An 18,215-nucleotide genomic window follows, 5' to 3' on the forward strand; every position below is an offset into this window, starting at 1 on the left:
CTATAATACATCATCTATATATCACATTGTGTGCTCACCACCCATGTTATATTTTTAAGATGTTGTCCATCTCAGCTAAATTTTCTCATTTTTTTCCATGAAGTGGTGCAGAACGTTCTCATGATTTTTTAATCTCTGCTGTCTCTGTAGATATGCCTCCTTTTCTTTCCTAGGATATGTTTGCTTTTTCTCCCTTTTCTTGACTAATCTTCCACGACTGTTGTTAATTTCTGTAGTGTTTTCAGCTTTTGCTTTGCTGATTTCGTGCTCTGCTCTTCCTTTATTTAGTGATCCAGTGACTTCTTTTCTTTACTCCCTTCTATTTTCTGTAGTTGTCCTCTCTTGTTCCTTTTCAGTTCTGCAGTTGAAAATAAGGCTTGTTTGTGAGCTTCCCCTCTCCCTCTCATCTGAGTATTTAGTTCTGTGACTCCCTCTCAGCACCACTTGTCTGGCACCACTGGCTCTCACGTTCAGTTCTGAGTTATTTGCTGGTTTCCGTTATGACCCCTCTGCCTTGGAGTTCACACTCTGCATCATGTGATAATGTCAACTGTTTCTGGCTCCGTCCTCCTTGGTGGTGTCACAGTCTGAAAGGGGGCAGTCCAGACGCCCTGGCTAGTGGAACCTGAGTGAACCCCAAGACACTGGTCCTCTGCTCGCCCTGGAAAGGGACCCGGCCGGCCGCTGTGGTCCCTACAAGGAGGGTCTGTCTGGATGGACGGTAGCCCTCCCCAGAGTAGTCAGAACTGAAAGGGGATCCTTGCTCCCGAGATGCACCCACAACAAAGAACTTAGCTCGGAAATACCAACTTGTCCATTTAAATTGTGATGGAACATTGCAGGTTTGCGCATTTGGTTGTTTGCTGAAATGCCCCAAGTGCCAGAGGCACAGAGTTTGCATCAGCGTGAGTACGTTTACTGCTAATCACCAGTGAAGCATAATGTCGTCTGTGCCCCCGCGAGATGTTTGTTTTGAGCTGGAATACGCTCTCCTAATAGAATTAATTGTAGGTAGTGGTTAAGCCCCCAGGCTGGCCCTCGGGAGCCTTTGAAAACGTAGGTCTGTATGAACCACATTCTGTTCCTGTTTCCGCTGAGACACCCACAGTGGAAACATGTTAAATGATGGGAAGTAGGAACGGGGCTGTGCAGTGCTGTCAATCACGCGGTTCTCCACAAGCCCCGCCCCCTCTGCACCCCTCCCTCCTGCCCCAAAGTCAAGGTGTGACCTCTGCCTGCCAACATTCACGTTAGCCAGGGGCCCGGACAGTGCAGAACTTGAGCTTGGCGGCTGGAACAGCCTCTGAGGCGCAAAGGCAGCAGCAGACTGCGTGTGAGCCAACGAACACAGCTGTGTTCCAATAAAGCTTTATTATGAGCTGAAGTTCCATTTCATAAAACGTCCACATGTCACAAAATATTCTTTCTTTTGATCTTTTCCCCGACCACTTAAAAGTGTAAAACTCCGGGCAAGCCGTCAGAAAGCAGCAGCTGCCGGTGGGGTTTGGCCAGGCCGCCGCCACCCATCAGCCCGCCCCTCCAGGGCCCACGGGCAGCCCCACGACGGAACGGAGAACATTCTCTGCCTGCTCTTTCTCATTCGTTCATCCAGCAAATACTTTGTAAGCGCCCCACACTGTGCCAGGGGCACTTGGGGTAGAAGAAGTGACCGTTTGAGGGCCGCAGCCTTTGGTGCTGCTGTTCCCAGCCCCAGGAATCTCCAGTCCCTGCCCCAGAGGTGTGCGTTCTTCCCACCTGGCTGGGGGTCACAGGGGACTCAGGTGCTGGGCCCCTCCTCGCCCTCCCCCTGCGGCCCAGCCCTCAGCACCTTCAGAGCCACAGCAGCCTCCCTGCTGCTACGCCAGCCGAATCCTCTTCACGGACGTTTGGCAGTTCTGCAAACTGGTCCTACTCCCATCCTGCCTGCATCATTCCTCCTTCCTCGTGACGGGCTTCCAGGTGAGGTGCCTTGGAGCAAATGTGTCCTGCACCACCACCACCACCCCCGCCCCACATGTGCTGAGGTCAACCTTAATCCACTTGGCAGCTCTCCGTTCTGACACACAGTTGGCCCTCAAGACGAAAATCAAAAGTCAAACCTGGCTGCCTGCGCTTGCCAGCATGCAGTGCCTTCCCTTTGTGAAGTGCGACCACATCCAAATATTAAACTCTTGTCCTCATGGGACCATTGAGAACCCCCATCTGAAGGTCCCAGCTCCTGCGGCATCCCCTCCCTCTGGGTGGCTTAAGTGCCGTGCGGCAGCCTCCGTGAGCTGGCGTAGGCAGAGGGTGCATTGCAGCCCTGGTGTTTCCGTTGTTAACTGGCCGGTCATGTTTGGTGCTGTGCTCCTGGGCGTCCACAGGGTGGGGACGTGTGGCCTGGCCCCTGTTGGGACACAGCTCTCTCTGATGAGTGAATATCGGTTTAGTCCTTGGTACTGACGGGACGCTGGCCTTGGCGGGGTCAGCGGTGCAGACTCCCTGTGACCTTTGAGGCCATGTCAGGTTGGAGAGCACAGCACCGCTGAGGACAGCAGCAGGGGTCCCGTGTCCCGTGAGTGAGTGGGTGCGGTGGCCCCCACCTCCAACTGCCTCACCACCGGTCCCTCTTGCATGCAAAGTCCGGGTCCTGGACATATTTGCTGCAGAAAACTGAGTTTTATCTTATGTTATTCAAATCTTTGAAAACTTGAGGGGAAAAGTTTCAAAATGAGCCGGAGTTGGGAATGTTGAGAAGACAAACCAGCCGTGTGGGAAGTCGGGTCACTTGCACTCGGTGAGACAGCGCTCACGCCCGCCCGCCAGAAGCAGGTGCTCGCGTGAGAGTTTAAGTTCATGGCCTGCACAGAAGCCCAGCACTCACAGCGCTCACCTCTTTAAAGCCAGTTTCTTTCGTTTCAACCAATGAACAGCAACCTTTTTAGCCTTGTTCACGGAATCCTGTGGAAGAGGTTTCCAGAACCACGGCAACCTAGGACGTCCGGGGTCCCGTCGTGTCCCGCAGAACCACCCTCCCTCCCTGGGCCTCACACCTGCCTGACCCCGCAGGTGGCAAAGGGAAAGGGTGAGGAGATGCCCTGACGCTGGTGTTCAGACATCAGGCCCCCCCGGTGTGTCCTCTGCCCGACGAGCCGCCCTCCCTGTGACGTCACAGGCTGCGCTCCTCCTGGCCCTGGGCCAGCTGAGCACCATCCCCTCGAGCAGCGGCGGCCTGTGCTCCGTCTCCCCATCCCTGCTTCTTGGTGGGAGCCTGGTCCCAGCCGTGCTGAGGGAGCCGGGCAGGGCTTCATTTCTGTTATGGGGACTCAGGGCAAGAGGGGTGTGATGACAGGTGAGGTGCATGCGTTGTCCTGCCGAAAAAGTCCCGTCCCCAGAGCACTTGCAACAACATATATCAGAGGCCCGACTTTCATGGGTCTGCTAAACTCAGTGACAGTTTGTAGCGTTTAAAATGTGTTACCGTGGTGATGAGTCCACGACAGAGCTGCGGCTGGCAGGGAAGCCCAAGAGCCAAACTCGGCGCCCGCCCGTCACCAGCTGCGTGCTCTCCTGACACCAAACCCAGACTCGGTGTGAGGCTGGCTTCAGATACTGACTGCCCCCTGCCCAGAATCCGGGGGTCGGGACGACTCCCCTCAGAGAGAAGATGGAAGCAGAGACCAGGCCGGGAGCCCGGGCACTGCCCAGGTGACCGAGGCCAGCGGAGAGGAGCCGTGTCCCACTGGGCCTCTGGGAGCCGAGCGTGTCATGTGTCCGTGGCCGGCAGGAAACAGCCTGTGCCTGCCTTTCTGCCCTTCCGCCCCGAGGCGCCAGGAAGCCCTGGCCACAGCATCCCTGGCAGGCCCCGTACCACTGGGAGAGGCCAGTCCTGCGCTCTGGGTTTCGGGTAGTGGACGAGGTGCTGGTTTCTTCAGAGGAACTGGAGGAAAGCAGGCTCGATCAGCAACAAGGACGATGGCAGGGACCAGCGCGCCTGAGGGAAGGGAGGCGTGGTGAAGGCCTGGCCACGAGACTGATGGTACCCACAGCCAAAGCCCCAATTAAAGGCCATCACTCAGTGTGTCGCAGGGACACGGAGACACGCCGCTGAAAGGGTTACACAGGCATGCCGGCTGCCCCAGCAGCGGTACCCCATCCTTGGGTCCCCTCGGTGCTGGGACAGGTCCTCACCTCCAGCAGGCAGAGGGGGGAGGTGAGGGGGTCCTCCTGTGGGGGCCCCAGTGACAGGAGGGTCACCACAGAGGAGCAAACACAGCAGCCCAGGTCCTGGGAACTGGCTCCTGGAGGGGCGGGCGCTCTCGGGCCCAGTCCCCCAACCACATCGGAGTAGGTGACCCCTGGAAGATGACATGCGGCAGCTCCCACCTGCAGTGGAGCTTTGGGCTCCTTTCTCCGAGCTGCTCTGCCAGGCGGGGGACGTCAGGTACCCGGAGTTGCCACAAAGCTCTGAGCAAATTTCCCTTCATGGTGGACATTGCTCTGAGAAAATAAACCCTAAAACCATTGGTTATAATCTTTTATTACTTTTAGTCTAGACATGAAAATAGGTTCTTAGTGCTCATAGGGAGTTCAGCGAGTGCCAGACAGGCGCCGTTTCTGAGGATGTCACAGCCACAAGCCTCCTGGGTCCCTGTCCCCTGAGGGGTCACTCCCAGGGGCTCCACTGTCCACACTGCCCAGATTCGAAATGTACAGCAGCTGGACAGATGGCCCAGGTGCGTTGCCGAGAGGCCGCGAGGAACTGCGGTGCCAAACCAAGGAAGACAGTGAGGTCAGGGGACGATAGCGTCGCCCCATTTCATGCTTTCACTGGCACGTGGCTACACCATTCACTGTGGCCAAAGACAGACTAAAATGAGACTGTTCCCTGCTGAATGGCAAACAGTGTTGCATGAAAGAGGAAGTCCCCTGCAAGAGTGTCAGTGCAGTCACAGCAGCTGTTTCCAGGTAAATGACAATGACAGTAACGTGCCTGCCCTTTGGTGCATGGCACGGCCCTGTTCTCTGAGCTGGACCCGTGCACTGCCCCCAGGCCTGCATCTGCCACCCCCACATTAAGGCCCAAGGCCACACAGCGGGGGAAGGGGCGGAACTGGGACCCCGTGCGCCACCCTGCACCCTCCTTGTCTGCACCAAGGGCACCACCGACGAGGGTTCTGTCTGCTGGGCCTGCTCTCAGATGACAACGGGAAGCGTGCCTCCACACTGGTGCCCATCCCTCCCTCGGTTACGAGTGTCCCCCGCTCCCCACCGTGTGCTAGGACGAGGGTCCGTCACCTGCAGCCAGGCTGAGAGTCACTGCGCAGCATGTCGCCACCACTGTCCTATCACGGCTCCCTGTCGCACGACGACCACGCTTCAGGGAAGCTGGTGCCACGTGTCCTCTGAGCCCAAGAGCAGTAGAGGAGAAAATCCACACGGTGGCCGTGGTGAGCTTGAGTCTCCGTGAGAGGCCCCGAGTGCACTTGTGATGGAGAGGGGCCACCTCCCTCCCGCGTGGGGCTCCTTTTCTGTGAGCACTGCGCACGTGGAAGCATGCCACCTGTCCCCTGCACCGCTGTCCTGCGAGCAGACTCGGAGCGACAGCCTCCTGCCCGCCTTCCTCCTCTCTGAAAGAAATGAAGTGTGCGGCCACCTGCTGGTCCCCACGTGACAGAAATGACACGTGCGGTCACCTGCTGGTCCCCATGTAACATAGCACATTTCCTATTGGCGGGCCATCTGCAAGAACGAAGAAGTAGATCATAGGAACTTTTCCCAGAGGTTCTGGACCAATTTTGCCAGTTTCCTTAGACTTTGGTCATGAATCTAGACAATGTCACAGAGACGTAGAGTTGGAAGGTTTTTGTTCTGTTTCTAAGCTGAAGGGTGCTGGAGAACAGCATATGGTTTGCGTGGATCGGTCACCCAAGCACAGGCTCCCCTGCAGGGGAGAGTGAGTTTGCCAGACACATCCACCTCACTAGAGGCCAGGTGTGCCCTGGGCCAGAGTTCTAGAAATGCACCCCTCCTGACTCCGTGCCGGCATGAAGCCCCCCTTCCTTGCACACAGGAAGCACCCAGAGCTGGCTGTGAGTACACGCATGGGTGAGTGGGCGCGTGCAGGAGATAGTTCTTGGAAAACCTTTCCTCTGGCCATAGGACATCCCCTCACCTCCACTGCTGCTGTTCCTGGCCCAGCCCCCACCTGGGCAGTGGGGTTTCCGTGTCGTCACCTGGAGACCAAAGCAGCAGCCAGCACCTCTTGGAACCACAGCTGGACTGGTGCTGCCCACATGCTGGTGTGATAAAGCCACTGGAGGAATGTGGTGAGCCCTTCTTGGGGTGCAGTTTTCATAGTGTGACCCCGGGAGGGCAGCCATGCCCTGATGAGCTGAGGGCACGTCTTTATGAACCTCCGTCACTGTGCGGGCGTCAGGTGAGCTTGCATAGGCGCCCACCGTGCATGCAGAAATCCACACTGTCCCAGGTTAATGGAGGTGCAGTAGTGCCACCTTCTGTTTACAAATTCGAGGGTGTCAGTTGAGGTGAGCTCAGACCTATCTATGTGCGTCTGCCTGGGACTCATGCACGGAACTGACTTTTTTTTTTTTTAAAGATTTTTTTTTTTATTGGGGAAGGGGAACAGGACTTTATTGGGGAACAGTGTGTACTTCCAGGCCTTTTTTTCCAAGTCAAGTTGTTGTCCTTTCAATCTTGGCTGTGGAGGGCGCAGCTCAGCTCCAGGTCCAGTTGCCGTTGCTAGTTGCAGGGGACGCAGCCCACCATCCCTTGTGTGAGTCGAAATGGCAACCTTGTGGTTGAGAGGACACGCTCCAACCAACTGAGCCATCCGGGAGCTCAGTGGCAGCTCAAGGTGCCTTGTTCAATCTTAGTTGCGGGGGGCGCTGCCCACCATCCCTTGCGGGACTCGAGGAATTGAACCGGCAACCTTGTGGTTGAGAGCCCACTGGCCCATGTGGGAATCGAACTGGCAGCCTTCGGAGTTAGGAGCACGGAGCTCTAACCGCCTGAGTCACCGGGCCGGCCCATGGAACTGACTTTTACTCCCAACCTTCATCCGGTCTCTTTGCTTCAAACGTGTCCTAAAACCCACTTTGTTTGAACAGTCGTGTTCACTAACACTTTCCTCCGACGACACTTGTAGTGTGTAAAGTCCTTGGTAAACACCGGAAAGGGCCTCACCGCCGGTTGGCCGGTCAAACGACATGGAATCGTGACTTCCTTGCAGTACTCTTTGAATCTCCATTGTTCACTTATATGTTCACTGTCTCCTCATTGGCCCCCTGTTCACCCCAGGAACGCACAAGGGCGCCCCATCAGCACCGCTGTGCTCTCCGCTCGCCGCCCCTCCCTCCTGCAGCCAGCCTTTGCTCAGACGGCTCCCTCTGCCAGCATTGCTTTTTTTCCTTCTCTGCCCGTCCAGATCCAACATGGTGCAGATGTCAGTTCCATGGCCCCCTCCTCCCAGGGGCACGTGCCCTTGCCTCACCCTGCCTGTCCCCACACCCAGGAGCTGCTCAGCCCGCTGCCCGCCACCCCATCATTACCCCTGATGTGCATGTCCAGGGGTGGGTCAGGCTGTTTCTCTGAACCCTCATGTGTCTCCCTCAGCTCCGTATCTTGGTTCACTGTTTGCTCTGCTGGCCATCCCTCCACTCCCACAGGCCCAATCTGTGCCTGTTGGTCAGGCCTTCTGGCTGTCACCTGCGGCTGGAACTATGAGGATCCAACAGCACAGCAGCCTTCACGGGGTCAGGTCCTCAGGAAGCCTTCCTTCCCTCCCCTCCTGTCCACGACTTCCCTGTCATGTGTTTCTGTCCTATTTGTCTGGGCATCTGGCCTGAAGACAGGCTTCTGTGTAGAAAACACTCAGGAAATGTTGGAGGGCTCAGGTCACGTCACGCACACCTGTGTGATTTCCTGAGAGTTGGGGACCATGCAGCATGTGGTGTGTGGGAAAAAAACTCAGTGAGTCGCAGAGCCCTGGGTATGGAGTGTGGACTGCCCTCCAGCGTACACGGCTCGCTCAGTTATGGCAGCTCCCGGAAATCTAAACGTGAATCAAGCACTGCCGTGGGAGCTGGATGTGCACCTGGCAGCTCGGGCATTCAGCTGAACCCCGCCCTTTTCTGATTCCCTTTTCCTTCTAGAACGATCCAGCCTCAGAAGAGGAAGTCGTGTAACCAAACCTGTGTACTGACCAGGATCCCTGACTCTCTAGTCCCCTCACCATAATAGGGAAACGGGGCTTCCCTCCCTGATCGCACGGGCAGGTTTTCAGGAAAGGAGCCTCTGCAGCAGCCGTGGCAGCTGTTTGCTCCTGAGACATGTCCCATTTCTCTTTCCTAGGCGTTTCTTTTAATAGCGTGTACACGCAGATGTGGAGAGTCCTGTTGCACCTGGCCGCAGACCCCTACCCGGATGTTTCCGACTTGGCCATGAAAGTCCTCAACAGCATCGCCTACAAGGTACGTGGGGCAGCGTCCTCCGCGACGCCCTCAGCTGCGCCTGTCAGTCACGAGTGTTTGGGCGGGGAGTCCAGGCGCATTCGGGACCCCCAACGCTTAGCGGACCAGACATTTACAAGACCCCCTGAGTTCTGCCTCCACGTAGCCCCGGTCAGCACATTTCACTGCGTCCGCCCATCTGTGCATGTCAGGGCACCAGGAAATGAGGCGAGGCCGCCATTCTTTCTTGTGATCCATTCGCCATCTGTATGATCTGTAGTGATGTCCCCCTTCCGTTCCTGATACCAGTAACTCACCACTTCTCTTACTCCCAACCATTCTGGCTGTAGGAAACTTTGTAAAGCTCGCCCTTGTGGTTTCATCATTGTTTCTCTGTTGTTTTTCATTTTCCATTTCATGGACACCCGCTTTTTAGTTACTTCTTTTCTTCTGTTTACTTTGGGTTTCATTTGCTCTTCTGATTCTAACTTGTTAAGATGGAAGCTTCGGTCATTGATTTCAGTCCCTTCTTTGGGAGCTGTAAACTCTCCCAGTCCTTCTTATGAGCTCTTGGCATTATTTGCGCTTCCAGTCGTCCTTTCCCCATCCTTCTGGGGTTTTCACCCCACCGACGAGCAGAGAGTGCTGTGTCAAAGACTTGAGGGGCCTCCCCTACAGACCTGGGAAGCCCTCTCGTCTCTACGCTCTGCCGTGTGAATACCAGCCACCCTGGCTCCCATGGGGATCCCGTCTGTCTCCTCTGCTCACTAGACTGCCAGCTCCATCTGCGTCCCCCTCCCTGTGCCGCGGCCTGGACTGCCAGAGCCTGCATTTGTTCCCTTCTCTCAGAGGACAGGCCCACAGTACCCAGTGGCCAGTGTCTGAAAACAGCTATTTCATTTTTCATTTTCTGGTTTTCCAGTTGTTTATGGAAGTTGGATAGTTTAAATGGTAGTTCATCTTCCATTAGTGGCACTAGAAGTCATTCATGATAGCATTTAAAAATTTATTTTTGTAACTGATAAAATTTCAAGGTTCTAGACAAGTTGCAGGAAGAGTAAAGGAAGTATCGTCACGGGTGCCATTTACCTGGTGGTGTCTCCATCCTCGTGTGACCCTAATCACAATCGGGGTTGTCCTCAGGATGCCACTGCCTGAGGTCACAGAACTCATAAGACTATTTTCTGAAGTCTGGAATCTGTGTCTTTCACTCCTACTTCATTATTTTTTGATGGGAAGGGAAGGTGGAGAACCCAGGAAAGGCGTGACACGAGGCCTCACAGGCCCCCAGAGCCACGACAGCCTCTGAAAGGTGCCCTCAGAGACGCCCAGGATTCTGGAAGATTCGGGGATGAAAATAGTCATACCCACCTGCTCCATATCAGGGAAAACAAGTCTTAACCGTTTGCCACTATTCTTTCAAACTCAAAATAGCCTCTCCCACTTTTAGTTTAAAATGTCAAAGGTGGGTTTTAAACAGTTATTTCCACTTACATACTCTAAAGTTTCGTATGGACTTTGATGAGTGGTTTAAGTTTTAGAATTTATGTTCAAACAAAGCAGAGGCTGCCCAGCCACCCGACCCCCTTTGCCTAAGAGCCTGTGACCCACGGATGGGTCTGGCGGCCTTTCTCTTTGAGGCAGAGGGTAGCCTCCTGGCTGTGTCAGGGCAGCTGGAGGCCAGCACTGGGATGGTTTGGTCATTTCCCCCCAATTAATTTAGCGTTTTGGTTATTTTGGTCATGATAAGACCAGTATTTGGCCTACATAGTTTTATTTTTCAGTGGCTCTTATGTATTTAATTTTACTAAAAATCAACCCGAATTCTTTAATAATATGATGTCAGTGCCTAATCTTGGAATTTCTCAGCTGTAGGTTTGAGACGGCAGACCTGACCCCAGGTCATTAGACATGTCCCTGTTCGGAACCTCTCCAGACCATGTTTGCATGTCCTTTGAGCGTGTGTAGCCATGAGCCAGAAATGCCACTCAGACCACTTGAAGGCAATTAAACGTCCCGTGTGTGACCTGTACCAGGCAAAGCTACGCTGGCAAATCACGGCTGCTGGGAGCATGGCCTCTGGCCTTTGAACAACGCTGCATGGGAGCCCTAGTAACCCTTCAGGGCACGTGGCTCTCTGCCTGCTGTGCTGGTCTAGAGCCACACACGTCTCAGTGTCCCTCGGCTGTCACTCCCACAGCACGCCCGAGCCAGTGGGACAGAGGTCAGAGGGGGCCTCCTCTGTCGTTCACGTTCCCCAGAGACCTGGTGATGACGCGACTCAGCCTGTGTGTGTGTGTGTGTGTGTTTAAGAGGAAACATTGCTACTAAAGGATTTAAGCATAAACATTAAGGAAAGCCTTGTCTTCAATTTAGTTTCAATAGTCTTACTTTCTGTTCCAGTGACTGATGAGGGGATTACGTTTCAATTTACAAAAAGAGAGGCCTATTTTAGACATCTAACTCTGAGGCCACATTTTTGTTCCTCGTAAACAGCCTTACTCCTGTGGAATGCCCCACAGAATTCTGTATCAGATACAGAAACTGTCACCAGCTGTATAGGAAAGAACCCACACAGTGCAAGAGCCATGCCTAGTTTCACGTGTTTCCATCCCCTCTCCATGGGCTTGGGGTTTGCGTTTTGCTTGTAGTTTTTTGTTACAGAAAATTTCTGACTGTGTAGAAGTGAAAAGAAGAGTGTACTGACCGTCAGTACCCGTGTCAGCCCCAGAGACATCGCCATGGCCACTCCTGCCGTCCGTGGCTTGGGGATCACACTGGGAAAGAAATTTTAAGCTGCAGGTGTTCAAATGTCAGGGTCATGTGTAGCAATAACCACCACTTTTAATGTTTGTGAGAAAATGTAACTACTCACCTAAAAACAGGACCGTAGCCTCTAGACCCTGCCCTTCCTGAGAGTCACTGGCCGGCAGCCCCTGCCAGGCCAGGCACAGAAGCAGCCCCAGGAGACCCGGTCCCCCAGGACTGGGACTCGGTGGCTGTTTACGCTGAGACTCTGCTGTGGGCCGTCTCAAGGGTCCGGCACAGGTGCTCCCGGCCACGAGGTAAAGCAGTGGCTCCCCTGGGACAGCACAGGCTGTGGCCGAGGGTCCCGTTCCAGCTGTCAGGTGCTTTACACCCCCAGCTTTCATTTCCTCCTCGCAGGGATCGCTGTGCGCTGGCCCCCAAGGCCACTGGGGACTAAGAGCAGCGACCCCCGCATCTGGCCTGCGTGACGATGCACAGGCAGCAAAGCTAGTCTATTACTGTCACCTTCCCAGTCCTCACTGCCCTCTATGAAAATGGAAGGAGTCAGACTCCGGCCTCACCGATGCCAGATCTCTTCCTGTGGGGACGGGGGTGGCCCATGCTGCGTCCCCCGCCCCCGTGACTCCCCAACAGTAACTAGTAGGCATTTCTGTTGTCACCACTGTTGTTTCTTACACTCCCTAGACTGAGTCCCAAAAGGAGATGTATTTGCCTAGGAACTGTAGTTTACGGAAAAGTCCCTTGTTACGTCAACAGAATCGTGTTTCTATGGCGTCTGTTCTCAGTGACCAAGCAGCCAGTGGGCGCCATGTCATTCTCAGCCCAGCAGCTCTCTGGATAGTCCTGTGGGAACCAACCGCTTCTCACTATCCGGGTCCTTGATACACAGTTGACAGGGACACTTCTGAAATGTTTCACTCCCCCCACCCCTGCCCCCCGAGAGAGGGCAGCCACACGCCCGCCGTGGGATCCTGAGCCCTGACTGACTGAGGTCCAGGTGGGCACCCACGGTCCACACCATCCACGCTTCTCATGCCGTTTTCTCTGCATTGGGTCTCCGTGTCCTATGAGGTGACGTATTCTAGTTGAGGAACAAAGAGTCAAGAAAGCACTTGGGAGCTGGAGCCGGGCTTCCTGCAGCCCAGGCTCCTGTGAGACCCCCACCCCCAACTGCCGGGGCAGGAGCAGAGGTGTGTGTATGTGCACGTCACTGTGTTGGCTTGGGGCTGAAAGGGGACGTCTGACCCAAAGAGTCAGTGTCTAACAAAGCAGTGCTGCCCCCTCTGAGAGCTGACTCGGAGCCATAACCCCACTGGCCTCCCCCTGACAGGGCCCTGCTGTGGAAGGGGTCTCTCCAGCCTTCTTGGGGGCATCTGCTTGGCGGCCAGAGATTCAGTGCAGCCTAGGGGGTGGGAATGGGAGCTCCCGGTGGGCTCTTGAGGTCCTACAGACGCAGCAAACATACTGTCATTCTCTGTCCTTTCCTGGCATGTGCTCCCCATCCAAAAGACCGGCCCGGAGCAGAAGGAGCCTCCCTGGAGAGCGTCTCCACCGGCTGGCCACCCGCTCCACGAGCAGCCTGTCCACACCAGTTCCTCAGGCAGGCGGGTCTGCCTGGCCACCTCCCCAGGGGGCCGCCTCCCGCTGCCGCTGCAGCCCCACACCCAGCACAGAATCAGCGCTGAGTCAGTGTTTGTTGGACAGATAGGAATCGTTAGCCTCGGGAAAACTCCATCTATGCCCGAAACCCCCATCAGCAGCGGGAGGGCTGTGGTCAGGGGATCTAGCCCGTGGCGTACCCATCGCCCTCAGAATTTCCAGTTGCTGCAAAGTCACTGTGTGGCAGCAGCCATGGGCATGACGTGCGTTAAAGCGGGGCTGTCTGTTGGCCCTGCAGGGGCATGGGTTCCACCCGGGGCTGCCCCCCACCACCCCAAGACTGAGTCACCGCTGGCTCCCACTCGCTGCTCACATTGGAGCCTCCTTGGAGGGGGCAGAGGAGGAAGCAGGCAGAGTGGGAGGGCCCCACGGGAGCCCCCAGCACGGAGCCTGTGCTTTCAAAGGTGTGCGCATTCTGCTGATGTCTTCAGCCCCAGAAGTTTCGTCCTCCCCTCACCTCCCACTGCCTGTCTGGAAATCCTGAGGAGACTCATACTAAGCCGATAGTTTCTTAGCTTAAATTTCTGTTCCCTTTTTAGACGTCTTACAGGATGATTTTGCTCTCAGGTTTTGTGTGTATATGTGTGGTGTGTGTGTGTGCACAATGTGTGTGGTTATATGTGTGTGTCTATATATGGTTGTGAGTGTGTGTGTGTGTGTGTGTGTGTGTGTGGTGTATAGTGTGGTATGTGTGTGGTGGTGTGTGTGGGGGGGTTCTGTTTGTGGTATATATGTGTGAGTCTGAATGCGTGTATGGTGTGTGTGTATGTGTATAGTTCTGGCCAAATAAATAAAACACCACAGCAAAGGAAGTTCACAAACAACATTGTAATTTGTAATTTAAAAAATTAACACGTTTTTTAAAGGATGGTTATGGCTAAGTTTTCTTACCTTTATATTTCGGAGTGAAGGACTGTGGGAAACAGTGGTATGATACACAGAGTTGTACGGCTGCTCGGTTTCCGGGGTTTTCTGTCTGTCAGCTGAACGGCACCCTCACTGCCGAGTGAATGACCACACGTGCGGGTCCCATCAGTAGCCAGTGCGAGGTCCCGCTAGCAGGGCGCCCCACCAGGCCCAGGTTCTGTGTGGTTGCTGGGTGGCTCCCCAGCTCCTGGAGCCGAGTGCCCCCACCGCACCCGGGCGCCTGCCCTGCCCTCTTCACACAAGAGAAGTGCTCACCCCCGCGGCGTCAGCCCCTACTGAGCCCATCACCATGGGTGTCTGGGGCCAGCAGGCCCACCCAGCTGAGCAGTGCGCTGTGAGCAGAACGTCCACGAGGGAACTTGGCAGGTGGTGGGTCCCCAGCAGAGGAGTGGTGGGCACCCCCGTTTGCGTAGTGTTTCTTCATCACGTACCACTGCAGCAGACACCTGATTTCCACTCTACCTGAGCCACTTTCCTCCTGAATGCCAGTGTCCAGAGGGTGTAGGTCCTTTCCTGCTGTGCAGCGTCCAACCTGGAGCGTGCATGGCGGGAAGTCGGCATCCGTCCCCCACGGGTGCATCCCAGGAGATAGCGCTGAGCTGCCTTTGAAATATGAAAGACAAGCAGATGCAGGTGTGTTCTCACTGTGAACGCAAAGCTCAGCCCTCAGGGCGGTGGGAGGGCAGGGGTGTGGTGCTCGTGGTCCCAAAGCAGCCAAGGCCCCAGGGGGCTCTCCCGGCTTCCCGGGACCTGGCCCCTTGTCAGCCCTGGCCTGTGACCTGGGCCTCACTGCATCCAGGTGCATGATTTCGGGAAAAGCAAAAGAATGTCACTTTATCTGCAGGGTGACGTTGGGGGTATTCTCAATGGGGGACCTTCCATGGGTGAGATTTCCGCAGCCAAAGGGCCTTCTCTGCTGAAGCCACGCAAAGGCACCGCCAGCCTGCGTGCCTGTCTCGCAGCCTCAGCTCCTCACCCACTGACCGTCCACATGACTTGTCCCTTTGCCATTCCAGGCCACCATGAACGCCCGGCCTCAACGCATCCTCACCACGTCCTCTCTGACCCAGTCGGCGCCCGCCAGCCCCACCAACAAGGGCATTCACATCCAGCAGGCAGGGTGAGTGGCCCAGGGCTCCTGTCCCCAGGCCTGCGGTTGAGTCCCCAGGACGTCCCTCCCTCTCACCGCCAAGCTCTTTGTCCACCCCATCACCCCATCTCCCCCACTTTCATCTTATTTTTCTCCCTGCTTCTCTCACACACCCCACATCTCTCGAATGTGAGCTCCTTCCTGCAATCCCTGGCTCCACGCACTGTGACAGCACACGTGGACCCTCGGGGCTTTGTAAGGGGGGTCTGCATTCTCCCCATTGTAACCAGCCAGTGGGAGCCGTGTTCCCACCACAGGAAGTGGGAGGCTGTGCACTGAGTCCAAGGAGGGCAGATGTGTGGACCTGGCTGGCTCGCTGAGTCCGAAGCCGGCTTGCTCCCCCGGCTTACTGGTCCCTGGAATCTGCAGGCAGAAGCTAGAAGGGTAGTAAGTCGGCACCAGCAGTTGCTGTCTGGATGTCACGGTGACAGGTCTGGGGATGGAGCGTGTTCCGAGATGAGGACCTGGGTCCGCTGGCCATAGCTGGCAGATGGGCAGAGCTGGGAGAAGTCGCTTCATGTTTGGTTTCAGGGTAACGGGCTCTGGGTGAAATACAGTGTTTCTTCTTCCCTGACGGCAGAGGCTCCCCGCCGACGTCTAGCGCGAGCAGCTCCAGCCTGACCAACGACGTGGCCAAGCAGCCGGTCAGCCGAGACCTGCCTCAAGGCCGGCCGGGCGCCACTGGCCCCGTGGGGGTGCAGTACACGCCCCACTCCCACCAGTTCCCCCGGACACGGAAGATGTTTGACAAAGGCCCGGACCAGGTACAGACATCTGCGCCTTCTGTGGCGCCGCGACTTGAGCACTGATTCTCGTGAGCTCAGATGCCGAGGGCCGCGCTCTGCAGACATTGTGGTTGGTTGGCTCCTGGGCCTCACGCCACACGTGAGGATGGGCACAGGCCTTTGTCTGCTTTTCTCTTCGTGGGTGAAGAGCGTTTGCCTCCACCCGATGGGCGCCTGCTCCCCGGAAGGGTTTGCTCTAACGCAGTTGTTTGCATTTTCCATAAACACTCACGCCAGAGGTGGGCCCAGTCTGCCTTTCACAAGGTTGGAAAAGAATTTTCAGGCAATGGTGGGACACTGATTTATTCTCCGGGGCGGTGAGGACACATAGCTGGGCCTTCGCCACCTTGTCCAGAGTTTGCCGCTTTTTCAGCCTTTGCTAGGCGTTCTGAGAGGCTGCTCAGGCCGCTGTGGGTGCCACCCAGCTCTCCCAGCTCCTGGTAACCAGCGATTTTAACACCAAGGGCACCGCAGCCAGCACGGTGACTTTGGTGAAAGGACGGTCCCCACACGTGCCACCGGGCCCAGCCCACCTGGCTTGCAAGGCCAGCTGCTCTGCTCTCCTCGGCTCCACTGTTGTGAAGGAAAAGTAGCCACGTGTGGCCAGTGCAAGGGTCGGCCTCGGGCTGGACCCTGACGTGGGGTGGCCAGGTGGGAGCCACGATCCTGGTGCCCTGGCCCAGCAGGGCAGTGCTGACAGCAGGCAGCGTGCCGTCCCCCTACCAGGCAGGAGTTAGCCCTTGTCATGCCTGCCACTGTGACATTTTCCTCCAGGCGAGCCTCCCTGGGTGACGGGGGCTCCTCCCTAAGGTCACTGTCAGTCCAGCCACCCCAGCCATTGCGGGAACTTCTCAGACCCAGCCTGGTGAGGCGAATTCCTGTGACAGCCCCAGCCACCGTAGGTCCTGCAGCAGGAAACGCACGGACGCATTGTCCCAACAGGCAGCGTCCAGTACTTTAAGTTTAATTACTCAGAAGTGCCGTGTGGGCTACGCGCTCCGTCCAGGAGCTCCTGCGCACAAGTGGGCACAGAGTCGCCGAGGCCCTGCCCATATCCAGGCTCCTGGCTGGCCTGGTCGCAGTGCTGGCCCCGTGCAGATGGGCCTATACAGCGAGCTCAGGAGAGGGACAGCCCAGGCCACCTCGCTGGCCCCAAGGGGACATTGTTCCCTAGCTGACTCGGACGGCGCCCCACCGCTGGCTCCCTGTCCCCTGTCCTGACACTCAGCGCCCCTTGGTCACCAGGGCACAGAAGTGTAAGCAGCACAGGAACGATTGTAGAAACCAGGCGGCTGCCTGCCTTTTGTCGGCAGTGCGAGCTGTTTGAGGCACACGTGACCTGGGAGTGACGTGGCAACTCCTGTTTCTGTTCTCCTCCCGCTCCTTTCTGAACGCCCGGAAGACCGCTGATGACCCGGATGACGCCGCCGGACATAAGGGCTTCATCTCGGCCACGACGCAGACCGGCTTCTGTGACTGGAGCGTCCGGTACTTTGCTCAGCCCGTCATGAAGGTAGCCACGCGCCGTTGGTTCTTGTTCAAAGGGCACGCCCCTGAGGCATGAGCCTCGCGCTCCGGCCCCCTTCGTCCTTCCCCGGGAGCCGCAGCTTCTGGCCTGGGGTGTCTGAGCCCCTCTGCTCCGAGCTGATGGCCTGAACCCCGGGGTTTGCTCACTGGGCTCCTCAGCCGGCCACTCGCTGTGGCTGCTGCTGGCCTGGGGGGGCCACGCCAGCCGCGTCCCTGAGCCGTGAGCCAAGGCCGGTGGCCAGGGCTGCTGAGGGCCCCCCGTGCCAGCCGGCCACGCTGTCCCTCGGGCTCCTGTCCCACCGCGTTTGCGACTGTTGAAGGGTGACAGCAAATTTCTGTCATGGTGTTAAGTTAAAATAAAGCAGCAAAAGACACAGACTTCATTTACCTTCCTGTCTTCTCAAAAAAAAAAAAAAAAAAAAAAAAGAAAGAAAGAAAAAAGCCTGTCATTCCTGAGCTTGCCAGTGTAAAATGCATCATTCTGTCTTGATTGGCAAGGTGACTCCCGGCTTTGTAACCCCTCCTGCTGAGGGCCGCTGGCGGGCTGTCCCCAGGCCTTGCTGAGACAGCTCTGCACTGTACGACTCAGCCCACTGCCTTTTTTAAAGACTCATCTGGAGCTAGTTCTGATGCATCTGGCTCTTTCCGGGAGACTACCTCTCAGGTCTAATTCTGCCACAGTCGTGAGACGAAATGTCCTGTCGCTGCAGATTCGAGCCACACATGCAGGGTGGTGTTTGGGGGGGACGGACGATGCTTTGTCACAGCGAATCTCATGCCCAGCGTCTTGCAGGGAGTTAAGGGGTCCGTCTTCAGAGTTCCTGGTCTGAAGCACGTTCTTAGAAAACCTTCTTCTTCCTTCACAAAAGTAATTATAAATTGAAAATTGCAGCTTGTTCTTAATCGCATGTCAAGCTATACACCTAAGTAATTTCCATAAAGAATATT

General features: G+C 56.2%; 1 protein-coding gene across 2 annotated transcripts in view; it reads left to right on the forward strand.

Annotated features, from left to right (window-relative positions):
- Positions 1 to 18,215, forward strand: part of RPTOR (regulatory associated protein of MTOR complex 1) — a 271,642-nt gene that overhangs the window by 225,473 nt on the left and 27,954 nt on the right. For both annotated transcript variants that reach the window (XM_019735643.3, XM_019735644.3), the window contains exons 21-24: positions 8,353 to 8,471; positions 14,822 to 14,925; positions 15,536 to 15,719; positions 17,143 to 17,253. In XM_019735643.3, coding sequence (XP_019591202.3) covers positions 8,353 to 8,471; positions 14,822 to 14,925; positions 15,536 to 15,719; positions 17,143 to 17,253 — 518 coding nt within the window. The remainder of the gene's footprint in view (positions 1 to 8,352; positions 8,472 to 14,821; positions 14,926 to 15,535; positions 15,720 to 17,142; positions 17,254 to 18,215) is intronic.

The sequence above is a fragment of the Rhinolophus sinicus genome, chromosome 12, assembly GCF_057876585.1.
Source record: "Rhinolophus sinicus isolate RSI-liver-muscle chromosome 12, RSI-T2T, whole genome shotgun sequence".
Classification (NCBI taxonomy): Eukaryota; Metazoa; Chordata; class Mammalia; order Chiroptera; family Rhinolophidae; genus Rhinolophus; species Rhinolophus sinicus.